Source organism: Xiphias gladius, chromosome 20, assembly GCF_016859285.1.
Source record: "Xiphias gladius isolate SHS-SW01 ecotype Sanya breed wild chromosome 20, ASM1685928v1, whole genome shotgun sequence".
NCBI lineage: Eukaryota > Metazoa > Chordata > Actinopteri > Istiophoriformes > Xiphiidae > Xiphias > Xiphias gladius.
This window is the reverse complement of record NC_053419.1, coordinates 22929393-22951113: the sequence shown is the minus strand read 5'-3', so window position 1 is coordinate 22951113 and position 21721 is coordinate 22929393. Positions and strand designations below refer to the sequence as shown.

At 42.0% G+C, this 21721-nt stretch overlaps 1 protein-coding gene across 1 annotated transcript; it reads right to left on the bottom strand.

The window, feature by feature from the left end:
- Positions 1-586: 586 nt before the first annotated feature.
- Positions 587-20558, bottom strand: naa25 (N-alpha-acetyltransferase 25, NatB auxiliary subunit). The gene is made up of 24 exons (XM_040156500.1): positions 20435-20558; positions 16696-16781; positions 13578-13716; positions 13353-13471; positions 13127-13201; positions 12934-13041; positions 12568-12646; positions 11887-11998; positions 10908-10997; positions 9715-9887; positions 9508-9620; positions 9208-9415; positions 6908-6997; positions 6643-6823; positions 5086-5185; positions 4759-4910; positions 4529-4654; positions 4178-4421; positions 2833-2956; positions 2679-2744; positions 2482-2579; positions 2245-2355; positions 1958-2098; positions 587-1643 (listed from the first exon to the last, which is right to left on the bottom strand). Exons 1-24 carry the CDS (start codon positions 20490-20492, stop codon positions 1521-1523), a joined length of 2916 nt encoding a protein of 971 aa, XP_040012434.1. The 5' UTR covers positions 20493-20558; the 3' UTR covers positions 587-1520.
- Positions 20559-21721: the final 1163 nt, after the last annotated feature.

The following is a 21721-nucleotide window of genomic DNA, read 5'->3' as shown; positions in this document are numbered from 1 at the left end:
TAATATTCTACAAAACTGCATGTCGGGTGAAAACCACTGTCTGTACAATCGGGTCTGGGTCAAAGTAGATAAAACCCTTTCACTGCTCTGGGCTAGACTGAACTAGAACACATGTGCCAAAATATACACTCTAGCAAATCGGATTCATTTTTGCATTTGTATTTGTCATTTAGTCACGACATAGAAAGGTATCCATCCAAAGGTTCTTATCGGGATCTTTCTCCTTACTTGATTAAAATCAAGTGGTTGCATGCTGATGCTCTCATCACACCGCTACAAAGAGCTTCCATGATTAGAGCAGAACACATACTGCTTTCGGTGAACATTCATATTTAGATAATCACACATGGTCTCTTAAATAATTAGTATCAGTCCAGCCTTAAAGGATTGTGACTGTTTGATCCATGCCAGACTTTTTTTTTTTTTGTGCTGGAACAACCCAATTCCTCATAGACATGTTTACAAGCACCACTTCTACTGGTATTTAAAAAAAAAAAAAAAAAAAAAAGAAAGAAAGAAAGAAAGAAACCACAGTGGCAGACAATTCAAATAAAAAAAAAAAAAAAAAAAAACAAGTCCTGGTTATTGAACTCATACCAGTATTGCTCATTATAATACTGCATCTACAGAGGTGGTTCCACTTTCAGTACCAAAGCGACACACAAGCTAGACAAAGCAAAAACAAGAGTGACAGAAGAACTGTTGAACGGGAAACTTCAAATCCGAAGGCTTTCTGCTGGCAGCCAGGTGTTCCACAGAGTGTATCAGTTTTAATGCAAGGTTGTGCCGGTTTGCTCTTGAAAGAGAGAAAACAGCTGGAAAAGCAGCACATTGAAAGAACTTTCCTCCTCAGAGTTGAAAGTGTGTGTGTGTGTGTGTGTGTGTGTGTCTCACTGTGTTTTACTTCGATTGTTGTTGAAGTCACCAGAAGAAAAAAAAAAAAAGAAAAAAAAAGCAAAGCGAGGAATAAAGATGAAATGTAACTGATCAACAAACAGAACAGTGGTTTCCTGTGTCTCGTATTCTCATTTAGTCAAGGAACTGTGGTAGTTGCTCTTTACTATGTACAATAATTTATTAGATTAGTTCATCTAAAACTGCTTATTCATTTTTCCTAATTTTCTCTATTTATTTTAAAAGGAGCATGTGTTTTTTTTCCCCCCTCATTTTCACTTATAACTGCTGTATAAATTCTTGAGTTTACTTACAAGCTTATTTGCTATAAGAGTTGCAAATGTTCCATAGGTGTGTGTTGAGGTGAAAGAAAAACGAAAAGAAAAGGGGAAAAAAAAAAATAAAAAAAAAATCCTGACTGAGAGCTCACGAATGCTGTGTGAGAAATACACAGGACAGGAAAGAGGTCAGAAACGACTGTGACTGGCAGGTGGGGTCTGGGTTTGTTGGACCAGCAAGGAAAGTAGGACTTGTGGGTTAGCTGGTGGGCTGACAGACAGTGGCGAGGGGCATAGGGGGCCGGTGGTGGGAGTAGAGTCATCTTAATTTGGGGTGTGTGATGGTGTTCAGATCTTGAGGTTCTTTATAGTTTCCGCTCGCTTCTTGAGCAGGTCTCCCACCTCCTGTAGCGAGCGCAGGTAACTGCTCTGCACCTTGTCCATAGCAGCCTTCGTAAACGACGCCTCCTCCTGAAAAAAGGGGGGAGAAACCTCAGAGCTCATCCTCCCATAACATGGCATTTTGGTGCAGCTCCTCCTCACAATCGGGTCGGGACATCGGCCTCTCTACCGCAGAATCTAGTGTACAAAATGATGGTGACCTGAATGGAAACCTCACGGTGGCGCTAGGTGGACTGTCAGGGCCATCAGCGACTATTTAATGACCGATTTATCGTTCGAGTCCGTTTTTAAGCAAAAATACCAGACGTTTGATGGTTTCAGCTTCTCAGTTGTTAGAATTTGCCTCTTTTCATTGTCATACGTGATGATAAACTGAATATTACCTGTGTGTATCCTTCCAAGGTTAAACTGGCTAGTTTAAGGGCCGTCAAGCCCGTCTCTTGCCCCTTTATATGCTCCAAAGCCTGGGTAAGCAGGTCCTGCAAGCTCCCTGTCAGCTCCTGGAACCCACACACCACCACTGGCTGCAAGAGACACAAATTATCAGTGGCGTTACCAATAAAGAGGACCGATCAGGTCAGCTAGTCAGCAACAGAGTACTGAGTTTCTAACATTCTCCGAGTCCATATATGTGTGGATGTATGAGAGGACGAAAGAGAGGGAAGTGTACCAGAGCTGCATTTGCATCCTTTTTCTTCTTTTTCTTCTTCTGTAGACTAGTCTTCAGTGGTCGGAGGATCTTGGCACAGTAACTAGCCATCCACAAGACTATGCACATCGTCTGCGCAGAATAACAGTGATAGTACAGGTAGGGAATATAAACAAACACTTTGTGTGTGTGTGTGTGTGTGTGTGTGTGTGTGTGTGTGTGTGTGTGTGTGTGTGTGTGTCTGCAGCGATGTCTCACCTCAACAAAGAAGATTAGGTTTTCTAATAAGGAGGGCCGGGTTTTCAATTTGCTCTCTTTCATTTCCAATATATCCCCTTTGCATTTATTCAGTATTTCTGTCGACAGAAAGAGGGAAACATGAAGCACAACAGACAGAATTAAGTTTACTGTTGTTTATTGTTCCTGCGGTGAAGAAAGTCCAGCGGCTAACTCACCTCGAAGCTGTACTACTAATGATTTGAAACCGTTACAGATCTGGGTTTGAAGCTCTGACGACTCATCTGGAAAGGTGCACAGACAGACAAGTAAGTGTAAAAGCACCGGGCAACATCTGGACTTCATGTTTCAGCATCTTTTTTTCTTTTTTACCAAGTCCAACAGTCTCCAAGTCCTGTAGGTGGACAGACAGCTGGAGGGCTGCAGCCTGACACTGACAGCTCCCACTGGACAGAGCTGGGGCCAGGCGGGTGGCGGGTGGTCCCAGAAATGGATACTGCAGTAAAAGAGCAACATCATTACAGTAATGCACTCCTCCCATTCATAACAAGTCATTCAAAATGTACTGCAAAGATTCTTTGCAACAAACTTCTTGACAACATCCACTGTGCAGATATGACTTTGTAAAAACGGCGATTATGCAGAGATTTATACTTTGATTTGAAACCAATACTCAGTCATTTTAAATGAACACTCATCTGTTTAAAACTGGGGTGAAAATTTTGCCCAAAATGAGGAGAAAGTGTTAAGACAAACATAAGAGTGATATCCATGAGGTGGGACTTTGGGTTGGGGGATGAAGAAAAACACACGCTCATATGGAACAATACAATCCAATATTACTGAGCTCTTCCGTCTGTGCCCTGCTGCCACTGAGCAAGCTATTTTTTCCTTTTTTAAACCAACAATCCTGTTGTCCTCCGGGATCTTAAGATTTGGGACCAGTCTAGGTGTGTTTCCAGATGACATGTTTGTCGGACTTTGGAATTCTCCTGAACATTGACCCGTGGCGAACGGGGAGAGTCTCCATTTTATACAAGACCATGCATGCAGTGCAATGGGAGCAGGAGCTACGTTAACAAATGTCAGAAATGTCTTGGCAGGTCGCGACCGGTCTGGTTCTTCCTCATCAGTATGCATCAGGTATTGGTCACCACATTTTAAAGTACTTTACAGGATCAATCAGACCAGCAGCAAACTTCTTTGAGGAGAAGATAACGATTTAAGATGCGGGCGTGCAAGGGTCCTTAACACCCGCGTAAACGTGTGTGCCACAGATGTCAATCCGAACCCTTTGACTCGGGGTAGTCAACTACTGACTTTGAGATCAGTGCTTATCAAGCTACAGTTATGGCCTTCTCTACACACCAGTCTGATGCTCCTCAGAAGGCAAAATGCTGCAGAACCACCTCGTAAGTGCTGTAATGGCACACCTCAAACTCAAACTGCTGAAGCATAGCACACGAGGCTAAACCAGAAAGGTTTGCGAGATCTGGCAACCTTTTCCGTCCTGATTCAGAATTGGACAAACCCCCACCCCTTTTCAACTTTCCCCCTTTTCTGACTTCTTTCTATTGTTGGGATGTGTTAATGGAAAGGTGTCGACTGGTGTTGACGGTTTTTTGCACCTGACAGGATTCGTTTGGCCGATTTATATCACTATTCAAATGTTTTTTTTGAATTTTCAGAACACGTGCTGCCGGTGTGGGACACATACCTGTATGCGTTTTTCTACCATCTGAGCTGCTGTCTGTAGAGTCTGATTGAGCTGGGACAGCAGGCTGCTGAGGATCGAGGTCTTGTCCCCGACTCCGTTCTCGTTGGCCATCTCAGAGTTCCGCTGTGAGGGTGCGTGTCCCAGGCCGGCCAAAAAGGTGAGGAGGCGAAGTGTTAGAGAGCGTATCCTCAGCCAGACAGACTCCTCTTCTAGAGACCGACGCCGGTGCTCGTCAGTCAGCTGTCTGTGAAAAGGGAGAAGGCAGATGGGTCGATTCGGGGTACCTGCGCTTCTGAGTGGGTACATGTGCCTCTGTTTCTGCGAAAAAATATTATGAAAATAGTTCTATACCTCTCCTTAGGGTCCCAGCTGGTAAAAACAGTAAGGTCTCTGTTGTCCCTCATATTATCCCAGGGGATGTCATCCTCCTCTGCAGACAAAGACATGGCCTTCACACTTTCCTCCAGACTCAACACACTGGAAAACACGTTTAAAAAAAAAAAAAAAAAGACACATAAATGAAAAATTCAGCTCCACAGCGCCGGTCGCTAAAATGGTGCGTGTTTTGAGTATATTCTCACATATCAGCCTCGAGGAACAGGTCCAGCAGCATCCTCTCCGTGCGGACTTGGGCAAAGTGCAGCGATTGGTTCAACCGGTTCCTGAGAGCGATGAACTCTGGGATTTTCTCAAACGCACCATACTTATACGCTTGGATGATATACTCTGAGGTCTGGTGGAGAGAGAAGGAAAAATATAAAAGAAAATGGAGGTGGACAGAAAGGAGGAGGGAGGAGAAAGAGTGAAAGAAATTAAAGAATAGAGATGAATGAACGAGGTTACATAAGAGCTTGAGATCCAGGATTTGAAAGTCTCAGAAACCAAATCGAGAAGAGGGACAGACTTACATCTTTCTGGTTAGAATGGAAAAACCTGAGGGAGAAGTTACAGGACTGGGAAGCTGCAGCAAACTGACCCAATGACTCAGCATAACGTGTTAACAGAAACCTGGAGATTAAAAAGAAAAAAGCATTCTTTACTAATCTAATCTGTTGCTGGTAATAGAACCTGCGGGTGTGGGCTCGTATTTATCAAGTGCCTCAGAGTAGGAAATCAGACTGAGCTGGCAAAAATTGGCCTTTTCACGCATTTCTGGACCAGAAATGCGGACACCAGATTCAACTGGAATTCTAACCCAAATTCGTTGTATGCGACTAGTTTAAGAATCAGGCTGAATTTCTGCCAGAGCGGTTTTTCGTTAGCCGTGCAGTTCGAGGGGGCATCACGACGCCTGATTAATTGCCCGAATGATCAATGATCTGGCTGTCGGATAACTGGGTGGATTTCTGGCAGGTCAGAAATTCTGCTTGGCAGTTTGTGCAGTTCCAATGTCCTGCAGTCAAAAAGACCCAGTACCAACTGTTCTGATCTTATTTTATCTGAGTAGTATTATACATCTCGAGGCTAATAACATGCTCTGCTCTGGCCGTGCAGAAACGTAATGTGAATTAACACAGTGTACAACATCAATAAAATGCGGTTGTTTTATTTTTAAGGTGGTTATTCCTGTCTCTGCTGATATTTAGATCTCCGGAGGTGTTCTAACCTGCTAGGAGCTCAGAGGCACAGTCCATGGGAGAAGACCTTGTGCAGGATGCAAAAGAGAGCGCGTACTCTCTTTACAAAAGTCAAAGGCCCACGCAACTAAATGGAAAACAGGGAAGAAGCAGCTTTGTAACGCTGATTATTCTGTCACAGCCATTTCAAGAGGAATCAATCACACTCCGATCGCTCGCACAGCTCCTCACATAAATCGCAGTTTCATTCTTTTCCACAGCCCACAGGGTGAAGTTATGGAAAGACAAGCATCATCCATGTAAATCGAGTGTTTGCTTACTTATTTATAAATTCAGCCCTTTGTATTTACTTAAATTACCAAGGGTGGAGCTATATCTAAGAGATACGTTCACTGCTGCGGTGCATTTTCCAAAACTGGGCGACATTACAGAAACAAATCATTTCTCCCACTTTATTGACTATTTTTTAACTGTATGTATATTCATTTTTTAAATCAGTCCGAGTGGCCTGCCAGGGTTTACATGCAGCCTAATGAAATGGATTGTTAAATGTTTAAGCACTATTTTTTGCCTTAGTAACTTAGATAACTTGGTCACCTATGCTATTTGCCTAAAGCCTACAGGTAAGGGTTTTTTCAGGGAAACTGTTATAGGTCATCACAATGCCAACTTTGTAGCCGAGTGTGTCATTAAACAGTAAAGTCACACCCTCTCCCAGTTGCCCTTCTCCTACAGGAAGCCACTGTAGGAAGCTCCATTAGTAAGTCTCAGTCCTAATCCGAGGTAGGAGTGTTTTCAATCGAAGGTTCACCTTTTTCCGTTTCTGAGATGCTTGTTAAATATGGTCCCAAATGTAGCTGAAGGTAACTGTGCTTATTATGTGCTGACCCTATGGTGTCGTGCTGTACATGCTTGGCATCCAAGCTGGAGTAAAGGTCCACTACAGGCTCAAAGGCTCCCAGGTGACAGTAGAGGAGCAGGAGCAGCAGCTTGAACTGGGCGTTGGACTGACTGCGAGACAGACCCTCCTGGAGGAGACCCAAACACTGCCACACCATGCTCTCATCCCCTACAACACACAGAGCAACGCCTTTAGAGCAGTCGCTACTGAAACAGAGAAAGATGTGGAACAAGAGGGAGAGGAAAAACTCACCAGTCTCAGTCCACAAGTCTATGTATACATGAGCTGCCATGAGACAATACATATCAGAAAACTGCAGCTCCGTCTTCAGAGCGGTCTTCCCTGATAACGGAGAGATCAACAGGTCAGAACAAACCATGGCAGTCGCCGTTCACAGGAGAGCATCAGTAATAAAACTGGAAATAATACCAGTGCCAACATCATACCTGAGTTTGTGTGATGACACCGGCACCAAAACAATACTTTTAACATACCTAACTTTGAGGAAAATGAACCTTTTTCTACAAAACCTGTCTACACATCTATCAAAATAAGCCAAACTTCCCAAATGCATCAATGTTGAAATGTGCCTTTACACTAAACAGTTATACGATCACTTTTTCTGTATTAAATACATTGTAAAAATAACAAAATGATGATTTCAGTAACAATACAGCAAATCTAAAAAAAAAAAAACGTGACCCGAACCTTATTTCTGGGACATAGGAGGACATTCATGGATGCTGGAGGTTTAGCCTAATCTTTACCATGACGAAAACATGCCTAAGACCAACCCCTAACTTAACCACACCACACTTGCGTTGCTCATGAATGGCTTGCTGAGGATGGCTTGTTGAAAGCAGTTTGATTTTGGCTGTTTGCAGGACTAGTTCAAGCTGTGTGAAGTCTGCAGAGTTGCCAAGTGTCACATTTAGATGAACATGGAAGATTTTGGGCCTTAACACGCGACACTGAATCTTTAACTTATGGTGTACGTGTAATGACCAATTTGCTGGCACACTTGTCTAACAGCAGATGGTGCTGCAGGCTACATCTGCACGGCTCTTGTTTGAGGCTAAAAAAAAAATGGTAGATTTATGGTCTGGCATCAAGAGCATGAGGTGATGGATCATCACGCATGGTTAAAACAACACAGGGTGGTCTGGGAGGTGAAATGAAGCTGACATACACTGGGTCCATTAACACCTGTAGACCATCACAGGTAGGATGCAGGCTACACCTGTTGCATCTTTCAAATCCCATCTTAAAACAAGAAAGCTTTTATGCATACCTGATGTTCCCTGTGGTTTTACTTTTCCACCCACACAATTTTATATTTTTAACTTTTTAATCTCCCGCGTTTGATGATCTCACTATTTGTCTTTGCCATCTTGTCGTTTGTCTTTAATTACCTCGGCCTTTATTATTTGCTTTTACCTCCTCTCCGCCATACAAATAAAGCTGTATTATTATTTTATTAGGAGACCTTGATGCCAGAACACACATCATAGCAGACCGGCGTCATCAACGTATTACGAAGTTCCACAAGACATCAAGGATTCTTTCAGCAAGACAACGCTCACAGTCAATCTGTTCGATGGATTTGAATGCAGCAGTTAAAAAAAAAAAAAAAAAAAAAAAAAGTACAGATGCCTTATAGTCCTTCTCCAGAAGTCATTCTTTACTTGCATTTTGAGAAGAAAAGCAGATTTCTAAATTTAGTTCCTTGCATGTAGAAAGTCCCTGCCCCAGTTGTGTTTCCTGAAGTCTCGGGACCTATCGGGGACGAGTCTGCACCTCTGAACATTCACACACAAGCTTTGAGGTTGTTACAACTTGTGTGCGGCATTAATTTAGACAGTTATCAAGCAGCGATTGCCAGTGATGTCAATACAAGGACCGAGGAGGGGAATTTCTCTCATGGTTTATTGATGTATAACTAAGGTTGTGTAACAGCCGGGCGAGAGGGTGGGCAAACGTGACAGAGAGAAAGCAGTGATGGAGGGAGTGAGCGATAGAAACGAAAAGAGAAACCCATTAAAGCATAAAAATAACTAGGAAACACTCAGCAGATTCCGTGACCTTTCAAGCATTTTCACTCTTCCACTCCAATCCTGCATTTTTCCTGTCTAACATCCACTGAACCCTCAGACTCATGCAACAGTAACAACATGTTGACTGTGTTTTCGTCTCGTCCTGTGCAAAAAAAGAAAAGGGGTCCAAAATAATGCCGCTGCATTCTTTTATCAGTATAATTTGATTTACGTCATGGTTCTCCTGATGCGGTGGACACGCGAACACGCCGTGATAATGAATAACTGCTGCAGCAAACGTGGTAGCGAACAAGGGATTCCGCTTTTCTGGCCATCGAGCTTGTAACACCTGGAACCATGTTCCATTCACAATTTGTTGTTGATAAAGTCCTAAGTCTGTCTGGTTTGGGTGGTTTTACAACAAGATTTTATGCCTCCTTGCTCTGTGAACAATCTGATTATCCTGAACAAGTGTTAATGCCGAGAGGTCTAAAAAATGAATGGAAATGATGGTCTTACCAAATTTGAGCCCGTGACGATAGTGAGCCTTGAGCTCCGTGATAAGTCGCAGTTTTCCATCCACGTCGAGACCGTGATGCAGCCCGAGTGCTCGACTGAGCTGACACACACACAAATGCCTCTGTAGCGCTTTGGTGTCCTCCGGAAAAGCAAACCCCTCCTCTCCCTGCTCCCCCAGTGGAACCGCTTCACTCAGACGGTTAATGAACTAAAAAAATGAAAGAGAGAAATGTGTTTCGCGGACAACCCCTTCGCCTCACACGCGTCGGTTCAACAACACTGCTGTAAAGTGGGTCTTACCTGAACATGCTGTTCAGGAGGGAGCAGATGTAGGTATATTTTTAGGTCGGTGATGCAGCAGGGTTTGTCCCCAAACTTCCCAAAGAACTGCACCATTAGCTCTAAAGGCTCACCTGTTTAAATCCAAACAACAAACTGTCATACACAAAGGCTAAAGCACCTGGCAATGGGTGAACTGCCAAGGTTTGTACGGTCCCTGTGTTTTACCCAGCGGGCTTTCCTCTGGACAGCCCCTCTCTCTCAGTCTGTGTATTAATTCAAGCCGAGCTAAATACGGTCCTCTGAGTGAACGAGACTCCCTGCCGTCCTCCCCCTTAATTCTCTCTTCCACAAACCTCACCACTTCGGCCACAGTGTGATGTACGGCACCCTCCGGACAGCTGGAGACAGACAGAAAGACACAGACACAAATAAAAGCTGGACAATACTGCATTTATCTGTTTAGAAATACTCTCGTTTTTCTTGCTGCCCTCCAAAGTTTAGCGGTAAAACGAGAACAGCCCCACAGGAGCTCATAGTGATTCAAGGACAACTCAGCAGGGTTTTAGAGGTACTCTAAAAGTTGTGAGATGGCAGGATAAGCTCTCTAATCACTCCACCATCTCGTCATCCCAGGACCAACATACTGCTGTGGGCATGAATTATGGATGAATTTAAACAAACTATCTGACACTAATGACTGATGACTAGAGCCCGACCAATGTAAGGGCAGGCTGATTATATCAGCTTGCCTTAGTTTATTGCGGATAAATCAGCACCTGCATTAATGACAGCTAATAAGTGCGTTGTAGTGGTTTGTCTTAAAAGTTTAAAGCTGAGGCACAGCATCTTTTCGAAATTACCAATTCCCTTAGCTAATGTGTGATCATCATTTTCCAAAACAGCTCACTAGAACTGGTATTATTAGAGGGATGATTAGGCAAATGGAAAAGCACTCGAGATAAATGTGCGCACATTGAGACTAGTAAATGACGATGAAAGCTGGCTGGTTGTTAGTCTTGTTGTTTGCAGTGGTATTTACATTCAGCCACTGTACTTTGTTAGTTTACTGCATTATTAAATAAGGAATGTGTGTAAAAGGCATTTTCAATCTGCTGATATCAATAGTGGTTGGTTCCTGTAATAAAAATTCCGCTGTTTACTGTTTGTTTGTTTTTTTCTCTGTAGTTGTGCTACATTTTTGACAATAAAACAAGTTTATTTTTCACCTGCATAATGTCCTGCTCACTATGCATCTCTTCAGTAACCTCTTTCAACAAAACAAAAATAAATACATAAAGTTTAATATCAGCCGGGATACCTCAGAAACTGAAATTGGCCCTAAAAATCCTGTATCGATTGGACTTTAAATAACACACTCCACCTAGCGTCCACCTAAAATAAAAATCCTTTGTACTCACTGTTCGCCTTCTTCTGGCGGACTCCACGACTGATCCATCAGGTGGAAGAGAGAGTCGAAGTAGGAGGGATAGAACTGCCAATCATCGGGACTAGAAATAGAAACACATACATTTGTTACTGTGGCCTGCTACAGTATCTGTGGTTCTTCTCATGTTCTCAGAAGGGTCTCACGGTGCCGTTAGACTTTATAAGTTTTTATTTTCTTGTCACACTCCATCTGTGTAGGACTATACAATATCTATTTGAAGGATGTTAATTTTGCATGTATGCTTGGTGAACTGTTTGCCATATTGTAAATAGAAAAAAGTACAGAGACACGTCATCAGCTGTTCACATCAATCTGCACCGCTCTAATCTTTTTTTTTCCTCTTGTTTTTTCAATTGCAGAAATATCCCATTTTAAGAGACAAGGACAAGACAGGGAACAAGCTAAGAGTATTGACAAGCAGACAATATACTCTGGAAAGATTTCAGTTTATTCTGCATCATTTCATGTCATACTCTCATTGATTGGTTTGTAGATGTTGGTCATAGCAGCCGTCACATTGTGAGAATTTGGTCCTGAACTTCTGACACTGGCAGAGTTTTGACGCAGCCTGTCCTTGCAGTTGAGGGGTTCAGGCATCCAATCAGGATGCCTCCTGGGCGCCTTGGATTGCAGGTTTTCCAGGCACTACCGACTGGTAGGAGACACTGGGTAGCACCAGAACACGCTGGAGAGATTTTATATATCTCATCTGGCCTGGGAACGCCTGAACCCAGAGGAGGAGCTGGAAAATGTTGCTGGGGAGTTGGACATCTGGACTCATTTGCTTAGCCTGCTGCCACCACGACCCGGCCCTGCATAAGCAGCAGTAAATGGATGGGCGGATGTCTTTTGCTGCCAAAGTGTCTCACAGTGCAATCCGGGACCACCATTTTGGATTGATGACAGTGTAAAGGGCCTTTTAAGACTTTAACGTGTAAGGCGATACTCACTTTTTGAGTAGCAGCTTGTGGGCCAAGGCATTGCACTCTGGCCAACGTTGTAGTCGCTGGTACAGCATCATACACTTGTTTTCTCGGCTCTGCAGCTCGCTGGTCAGCTTCTCTGTGGGAAGACGCATGAATATAAGGCGAGGAGGTATTTGCATGGCACCACATCCGATTTGTGTTCCGTGTGCGATACTACCATTTGACTACCTTTGACCATTTCTATTAACAGTTTTGAATATCATTGGTAGTTAACATTGTATTTTATCAGTGCCTTGTTGTGTTCTGTTGCTTCACAGTGCTTTGGTTGGCTAAATATACCGAAGCGTACATGTCATCATTACATTACTGAATCAACGTTTTGCTCCTTCCTGTTGCTCTGCGTGATTTGTGCATTATCTTGAGAATGCTATTCTTAATGATATTGTTGAGCATTTCCACGTCTTACTGTCACCGTTTGTGTTCCCTAACCCGCCGCTTCATTGGTTTTGGAACATCTCGACAAACGACTGCCTAATGCTGTCACATTCAGAGATGTTGATTAATGTGCATTGTCCTTATAAATAAAAGAAAATGAACTGAAATGATATGATGCACTACGTACAACTCGAAAACACACCCTGAGAGTGATGAAACGTGAATGAACTTGCTCGATTTAGACGATTAAGAACACACACATCCACCTACCCCCAAGTGGGCCCCTGATCACATCAAGAGCCTCTACACACTTTCCCAGGCGCTCCAGGATCATAAAATACAGCTGCACCTACAGTGACACATAAAAAGCCAGCAACGGTTGTTAATACTAAAAGGCTCTGGGACACTTTCCCAATACGACTAGTCTGAATGTGTCAAAAAGTATTTTTTCCAAAAACAAAAACAATGTGGTCACGTTTGTCTTGTATTCTCGTCAGTAAGGTAATTTCAAAATGTAGAGCCACCGGTAAAACTGCACAACAAAACCCACTTCTAAGACCGAATTCAGTCAAGACCTTGAGTTGGGCTAAAATAATATTTTAACACTCTTCCAGACCATCCAGACAGCTTACTCACCTCTGCCTCTGCTTCAATCTTCTCCTCCTTAACCATTTTCTCCACCATGCGCTCAGCCAGGGGCAGGAACATAGTCTGGGCCAGTTTTTCATCTTGTGCCGAGATGGCCTACGCAACAGAGCACGTGAATTCTTTTCAGAATAATGACAGCATTAAAGGAATGTGAATGTCTGTCATAAAAGCCTGCCCATACCTGCATCACCAGACTCATGACAGACCAGAAGTAATACGGATTCTTGGGGACAATTTTATACAAGGCCATTCCCGCCTGTGAAGTGCAAAGATGCAGTCGTCAACATCCTCTTCAACACTCTGATTACTTGCACATCTTTTTAATTACCAGTGGAGCACAACAGCCACAGCTATTAGTCGTGCGTGTTTGCACGTGTATATGCAAGTATGGAGGTGAGCTTTCTCACTTGCTGCATCTTCTTGTACTCCCCGACACGAGCGTATGCCATAAAGAGGTGAGAGTGATACTCCTCACTGAGCGGGACCTTCTTCACTGCAGCTTCATACAGCTTGGTGACCAACTCCGCTGTGGACCGACAGGCAGAACATTTGACATGCGGTCCGTGCTTCCAGTGTTATTACCAGCCTTCGTGTGTGTGTGTGTGTGTGTGTGTGTGTGTGTGTGTACTCACGACGATGCATCTCTCTGTACAGTATAGTCAGAGCTTGTAGCGAGTTGTCATCAGTGGGCTCTAGAGTGGCCACTTCCTGGGCCAAAGTGAAAGCTTCATCCTGCTTTCCAGTCCGCTGAAGGCCAATAGCCTTTAGGACCTGAAAGGATGAGGAAAGACAAAAACAAGGAGTTACGGATGGAAAAACAGAGAAATTAAAAAAAAAAAAAAAAAACTGCAAAAGGCAAAACAGCTATCAATTTCCACAAAAGGTGTATGAGAGCCAAGTTGAGGTCTGGAGGAATGCAACTAAGACATTTGAAGGTATTTAACAGCCAAATCAGAGTGTGAATTTTGTTTTTTTCTGCATGTGTGTGTGTACCAGAACTACACCGGCCACCTAAATGCTCCTTTTGACAACACAGTTCCAGTTACAATAGAACCAACCAGTAGTTAAAACTGCCATAACTGACTTTTTGGCCACTTGGGGGCAGCAGCTTAAACGAGTTCTGAACACATCACTGACATATCTTCACGTCTCAAGCTGCTACAGTGAACTTCAGTTCTTATTTAAACATCCAGAGGCAACATTATCGTTCTTTTTGGCGTCATGTTTCTGATCCCTGATGAGTTTCAGTTCAACACTCCCTCTATTTAAGCTCCGTTTTTGGTCTTTACCAGCTCCTGAGGAAAATCTCTGTCTCTTTAGCTGCTAAATGCTCCGCTATGTTCACCAGCTGGTCTCTGATTGTGTCTCTCTGTTGTTTGCGGCTCAGCGGGTAGTGGACAGTGTTTTATTTGAGCCTCTTCTCTGAAAACATCTGCCTGCTGCGGCCGAAAACGACGCCATGAGATCGGTGAGAGTGAACCACAACAGTAAAGTTGTGGACCGGGCAGATAAACAATGAGTTGAATCTGACTGTAAAGCACCGTGAAGCCGAGGGGAGCTGCAGATTCAGCTGATAATTCTCTGCAGGTTCATCACTTCCAGAGACACCTTTTATATTGTCCATTGTCTTCACATTGTCATTTCATATATTGGTATTATAAAAATACTGATTCTAGCTTTAACTTCAACTAGAAAGTCAACACTCCTTTTGTGCGGTCCCATTTGCCAAATATTAAGGAAATCAGAGCAATTAAAAAATTAAGAACTGATGGCACTGATTGAGGCACAGTGTTTGAGGGGATGTAACAGAGACGTGCTGAGGTAGAAAAGGAGACTATTTGATGGTTAAGTATTTAATTATTAATTGTTAATTATTTCTGCTTTAGAACACCACTACCATGAGAAAAAAAAATGAAATAAATGTTTAAAAAATAATCAGCAAATTAGCCACTGTTCACTGGCTTTGTTCTCTCGTTGTTGCTCCAACTCTCTCATTCACTCGCGCTCTGAGCTTGTTCACACCGTCTCTTTATCTTGCTTTTAACAATTCAGGAAAGCCAGCAACAGAGCTTTGTTTTCAAGTTAATAAACAACAAGAAAGGTCAACCCCTCGTCCTAATACTGGTATCCGAGTAACCCTAGTATTTCTGTATTTTTTGATGCAGTACGCAGGTTGTAGCAGAAGCAGAAACTGGGCTTGAAACATCACCAACATTCAGTGCTGAAAGTTCAGCCCTGATGGTTCCTCAACCATGAGAAAGTACCCCCCCCCCCGGGACTTTTTTCGCACCTGGAGTTCTCAAACAGGAATAAATTTAGTTTACAGTTTTTTTTGAGTCAAATGCAGGTGGGGTTCACTCTCAAAAGGTACTTGGTCCCCTTGCAGTGGAAACACGCTACTATTTATTATAGCATATCAATAATTCTCCGTGCGAGTAACTCACAGAGAAGACCGATGTGAAAATCCTCACATTTAATACTTCGAGTTGCTCACAAGGATTTTTGTGGTCTGATGACAAAACAAGTGCCGCTTTCCACACTTGGTGCTCCTGTGTTGGTTTATGCCAACCTAGGGTTTGGGGATGAGAACGGTTATCATTTGCAAACTGGTTCAAAATAACCGTGGATTCATTTAGAAACTTCCTTTTTAATTCTGCTCTTCCATCCTGTCTACGCTGCCAGTTTCACCCACATTAATAAACATTTGTTTTGCAGAATAAGTTTTCTGCCTATTGTCAGATATTTCCATTCTTTTGAAATACTGGGTATCTCGACCTCCTCAGGACTCTAGTCAATGAAACAATCTGTTAAAGGAAAGGAAAAAAAAACAAAAAAACAATAGCAACCTTAAAATAATGAGTTACAAGTAGACATTATCATTTTAAAAAGGCGTAATAAGGCAGAAAGGGTGAAAACTAAGGTTCTTAATAGAGGCAGACAAAAAAGGTGAAGTTAAATCTTTTCCCTTTTACAATCACCCATAACGCTCAGGAGACCTTACACTTTGTTCAACAAATCTTCATTGAGAGGACAGCAAAAAGTAAAACAGGACAAAATGTCTTCCTCAAACTAGAGTCTCCTCAAATATTTAACATGTGACATGTGTTTTTAAATTCAGGAACATCAGACAGGACAGGGTCACCTCCAGATGTTCAGGTCAACTATGTGTTTATCTTTATTTCCACCAGCTACATCGAGAATACATACACATTTCAAAAACTCTACAAATTTGCAGGTTAATAAGTTTTGAGGCGTGGGTGACAGCGCTGGGCTCGTCATTGAAGCAAAAAGGTCACAGCTTTGACCCCTGCAGCCGCAGTAGCAGCAGCAGCAGCAGCAGCAGCAGCAGCACGTGTTCACCACGTCAAAGTGTCCTTGAGCAAACTGCTGCACACTCATTGGTCTGGTGAAATGGGTGCATGTGTTCCTCTTTAGAGGTACAGTATATGCAAAGAGAGGGAGAGAGAGAGAGAGAGGATGACTGAGATCGTACTGTGTTTTACACAACAGCTGAAGACTCCTATGATAATATATGGAAACGCGCAGCAGGTGAGAAAATGGCCAGAGAACGGGACTTTTAAGTGCTACGCCAGAGGCACTAATAACTGGTTTGTATGCACAGGTTTTCCAAAGAGAAATGTGCATATTCATAGGATCCATGTAGACATATGCCAACGGTGGAGAAGGCGTCACAGAAAAAACAAACAACTCCTCAACACTTTCAGACCATATAGTCCCATAGTCACCCACCTTGGCACAATGCAGGTCCTTGTGTTTCTTCAGCAGTTTATCTGCCTGCTGTATTGCCATTTTATTGTTGCCATTATCAAGGTAATCTGCAAAAAACACAAAACAGTATTATATTGAGGATATTAGACTTGCATATGCCCAAAGTTTGAAAGCAGGGCTGCGACTAACAATCATTTTCATTAACGATTAATCTGCCGATTATTTTTTCAATCAATTAATCGTTTCGTCTATTAAATGACAAAAAAAATTGTCAAAAATGCCCATCAAAACTTTGCACAGCCCGACCCGACATCTGAAAATGTCTTGTTTTGTTTGACCAAAAGTCCAAATACCCCAAAATATTTAGTTTACAATGAAATGACTAATAAAACCAGGAAATCCTCTCACTTTAGAGGCTGAAATCAAAACATTTGGCACTGTTTCACTATTTTTGCTTAAAAAAAAATAACAATCAATTAATTGATTATAAAGATAGTTGCCAATTATTTTTCTGCCTGTAACCTCAACCAACTACAGCAGAAAAATGCTACCTAAACATGAATGCATCAGAAATAAGAATCTAATTATATAATACTGCAACAGAGGACATTTTTCTGCATTGACTACTTTTACTTTCGATACTTTAGGTACATTTTCCTAATTATAGTTACATACTTTTACTTAAGTAACAGTTTGAATGTAGTACTTTTACTTGTAATGGTGTATTTTTACAGTGTGGTAGTCTTTCTACTTGAGTGAAGGATCTGAATACTATCATACTCCATACCGTTAGCTTTGTACTGACGGAAATTTGACGGCATTTCACGGAACCAAACTGAGAATGAACAGGTTTAGTTGGGAATTACTTTCTCTCATTTTAGCTCTGCAGCTGCAGTGAAATTAAAATGTAGTTTGAAAACTAAATGAGTAAACTCGGCTCTCGATAGTAACTTAGACGTCTTTCTCACCCATGAGTGCAGTGTCAGTGCTGCTTAGTTTGGCAGCAGACCATGAACACATATCAACCCTGGATCTGAACGATACGTCAGGGTTCCTCAAATTTCTTTAGGCTTTGGTCAACTTTGGTTCATCTGGGATGACGGTTTGAACAGAGAGAATAGACATGACATAATCACTGTGCCCTGTCTGGCAGTTAATTTTGGCACCCAGCTGTCCTGAGAAGGCTGAACTGAGAGGTGTGTGTGTGTGTGTGTGTGTGTGTGTGTGTGTGTGTGTGTGTGTGTGTGTGTATACACACACGCATGCATACTTCAGCCTGACAAGACATATAATTATGGCGACAGCTTTATGTATTAATACATTCATTAGTTTAGTAAGCTACAACTAATGATTATTTTCTTTTTTATGACTTGCAATTTTTATTTTGAAATATAACACGATGAAGTAGTTATATTGTTGGGGAAACAAAAAAGCTTTCAAGACATTAATATATAAATTTCTCCTGATACATTGCACAGATGGACCTAAAACTGTCAGAATTGATTATTGTTGGTAAATTTAAGTCAGTTCTAAAACATCTGGAAAACAGTGCTCTTGGTCAATTTTTTGCTTTTAAATTTCTTGTTACTGTAGTTCTGATTGCTTTCTGAATTGTGTCAATTTTTGTATAGTTACTAGTTATTTGTATACTTTTACATATGGTGCACATTCTTATGATGTGGGACGGCTGTCATTGTCTGTGTGTTGTTTGTATTTATTGGTGCACCGACGACTTTTATGCTGCCCTCTTGGCCAGGTCTCTTTTGAAAAAGAGATTTTAATCTCAGTGAGACTTTTACCGGGTTAAATAAAAGGAAAATAATGATAAGAGGGGAAGCGAATATCGTCGATGTCCTTCCACCTTATCCTTTCACTTATGCAATAATAAACGAAATATACAAGTGCCACTTGAGCAAATATTTTTCTGTCCCGTCACACATCCTAGAAGACATATTTTCACATGCAGCAATTTTCGTAAACTCTCCCAGTCCTTGAAAGGAGACTCTCCAGGCATCGTCCAGTTGCTGAGAATAATTCACTGTCCAATCATTACTGCTGTCTGGGTCCAATCCTTCAGGGATTGTGAAATGTAAAATTTTGAACTAATGATTATTTTCTTTATCTATTATTCTGTCAATTATTTTCTCAATGAATTGTTGAAATAGATTTAAAAAAACAAAAACAAAAAAAATGGTAATGTCCATCACAGATTTCCTAAAGCCCAACTCTCTAAATAGTTTTTTTTCTCTAACAATAAAAACAGGACTGATTTTCTGTTGGTCGATTGACTGGGTAGTAATCGTATTAGTATTTAGCTTAAGCCACTATTGCCCATTACTCTCAAATACAGCTGCAACAATGAGTCGATTATTTGATTAGTCAATCTACAGAAACTTAACCAGCAACTATTTGGATTATTGGACAACCATTTTAGTAAGTTTTAAAAAAAGCAAAAATGTCAAATATTTGCTGTTTCTTGCTTCTAAAATATTAGGATTTGCTGCTTGTCTTTGTCACACATGATGGTGAATTTGGATTTTGAACTGTTGTTCAGACAAACCAACACATTTGTCACTTTGGTCTGTGGGAAATTCTTTTTTTTTTTTTTTTTTAGAGCTGCAACGGTTAGTGGATTACTGGAATGAGCTGTTTTACGATCGATCAATCGTCTAAGTAAGATTTACAGTAAAATATTCTATTACAAGTTCCAGATCCTCATTTGTGGGATTTGGCTGTTTTTTCTCAGCCTACTGTACAGTAAATTCAGTTTTTGCTGTATTATGGACGGTTGGTCAAACAAGGCATCAGGATGCTGTTACAGATGCCCCCCCTCACCCCACCAATTTTCTGGCATTGAGGAGACAAAAAGATTAAATCGAGAAAATATAATCAGCAGATTAATTAATAGTGAAAATAATCATTAGTTTCATCCCTACAATATTTCTCTCTGTAGCATGAAATGGAAAGTACCTCAAAATTGTCCTCCACCAACGGAGAGTATGAAACAACTGTCAAACAGGTGGGGTTCTTTGTAGTTCTTTCATATAGTCACATAAAACGAAAACGCTGTAAAAGTCTATTATTTCCATTATTTGGCAGCAGAGAGCACAGCCCTTCTGAACAGGTCCATGCTAACTGGCTAGCAGGCTAATACCTCTCATGTACTGGAGTTAGCTTGAAGCATTGTCCTTTAACTGTTATGAGCCCAATGCTAACTGGAAGCTAACCGTGTAACAGTAGGCTAGCTGGAAACAAAGCCGTTTCCGATTCACACTGGACCCGGACACCCAGCCACAAAGAAAATACCTGTCACCCCGAGGCACAATAACCCATCTTTCACAATTAAACAACTTTTCATTTTAACGGGCGAGCAGCTGCGGCATGTTCGCGGCTAGCTGACACATTAGCAGGCTAGGCTAGCTGTCAAACAGCGACTGTTAGCAGGAGAAAGTCTTCGAACCGGAGGACACAGACACCGCCGAGTGTGTCCACGGGTTTGACACGGAGACACGCGGTTTCACCCGGACGCCAGCCGCGTTGGTCGTGTCCTACCCTGGGCTCGGTGGCAGACCGGGTAAGGTGCACTGTCATCGGGCGCTGCAGGCAGCAGAACCCGTGGACGGAGCTGGAGGGGCCGCAGCGCTGCCCTCCGCCTCCAACACCCTCCACTCCTCCGAACACATGAACCGGTACACACCGCAACGACGTTTAGCAAACCACCAAACACGCACACGTGTAGAATCCCCCATTGAGCCCGTACCGTATATGGGTCTGAGTCTCCTGTCGTTGGGGTCCTGCACATGGCCTCTCGCCGCCATGGTGGAGTTTACCTGCTGGGTAAATGTTCACGCATGCGCGCTGAGAGCCGCCTCTGGGAGCGATTAAAGGAGTTTGTCTGGGGTGTTTTCTGCCCACGGTGCTGGGAGAAGTACCCAGGGCTTCTACCTCGGTAGGAGTAGGAAAGACCGCGCTGAAAAAGGCTCCGGCGCCAGTAAAAGTCCTGCATTGATGTTACTGTCAACCTCAGTGAGTAGAGGTCGATTTTCTCTGTGTAGCACCTTTAATTCACAGTGGCTGTTCAAGGTTTCTACCGTCAGCAAAAAAAAAAAGAGAGACCTGATAAAATCATTTTAAAAGCAGCTTTGAATAAAGAAAGAAACGCAACAATTTAAAATGACCATCGAATCAGCACACACACACCAACACACACAAAATAAAAAATGTAATCTGTCTATGTGTATACACACACACACACACACACACACACACACAAACACTCCACCAAAAACTGTCTACTAATGAGCCTGAGAAAACAGAAAGGTTGACTGACAACACATGCATCAATGTGGAAGCACCATTTCACTATTTAGCTGCTTGACTAGGAGCTAATTTTTAACTGTTTTATGTGATAATATAATATAATATCAGGATGTATGTATATATGTATGTAAAAATTTGCTCAAAAAACGACTTAAATGATTGTCAAAATAATACATTTCAGCTACCAGCTGTACAGTAAATGATGCTGTGGTTTAATCTGTAACAAAGCATCACATTATATTTTACAAGCTCTATGTATGTTGTAACAAGTCACTCCAGCTGTCATATGCAGTAATTGTAGTGAAGTAAAAGAGTAAAATATCTCCCTCTGAAATGTAGTGGAGTAAAAGTATAAATTAGCATGAAAAGAAAATACTCAAGTTGTACTTACAGTCAGTACAGTACTTGAGTAAATGTACTTAGTTACATTCCACCACTGTCTGTCCACAGTCTTAAATATATGCAAGAATATGTATAGAAACACATAAATGAAACACCCCAGGCATTTCTTTTCTGCACACATAAAAATACTCTGCTTAGATTTTAATGATTTGCATCTAAAAGTTCAAATAAATGGTTAAAATTATTAGAATTCCTTTTACTTCTGCTCCGTCATTGAAAAAGAACAAAATGCATGAATATACAAATATTGTTTATTTCACCGAACAGTCACAGTGTACACTTTATTAGGAACACCCAGCTGTAATAAATCCTCCTTCCTGGAGGT

Excerpts from the sequence above, each read along its gene's own strand:
- naa25 (XM_040156500.1), bottom strand. The coding sequence starts at position 20,492 with ATGGCGGCGAGAGGCCATGTGCAGGACCCCAACGACAGGAGACTCAGA. Across the intron at positions 11,999-12,567 it reads GATCAGGGGCCCACTTGGGG|AGAAGCTGACCAGCGAGCTG; the intron begins GTAGGTGGATGT and ends GTCTTCCCACAG. Across the intron at positions 6,998-9,207 it reads TCGTCACGGGCTCAAATTTG|GGAAGACCGCTCTGAAGACG; the intron begins GTAAGACCATCA and ends CTCCGTTATCAG.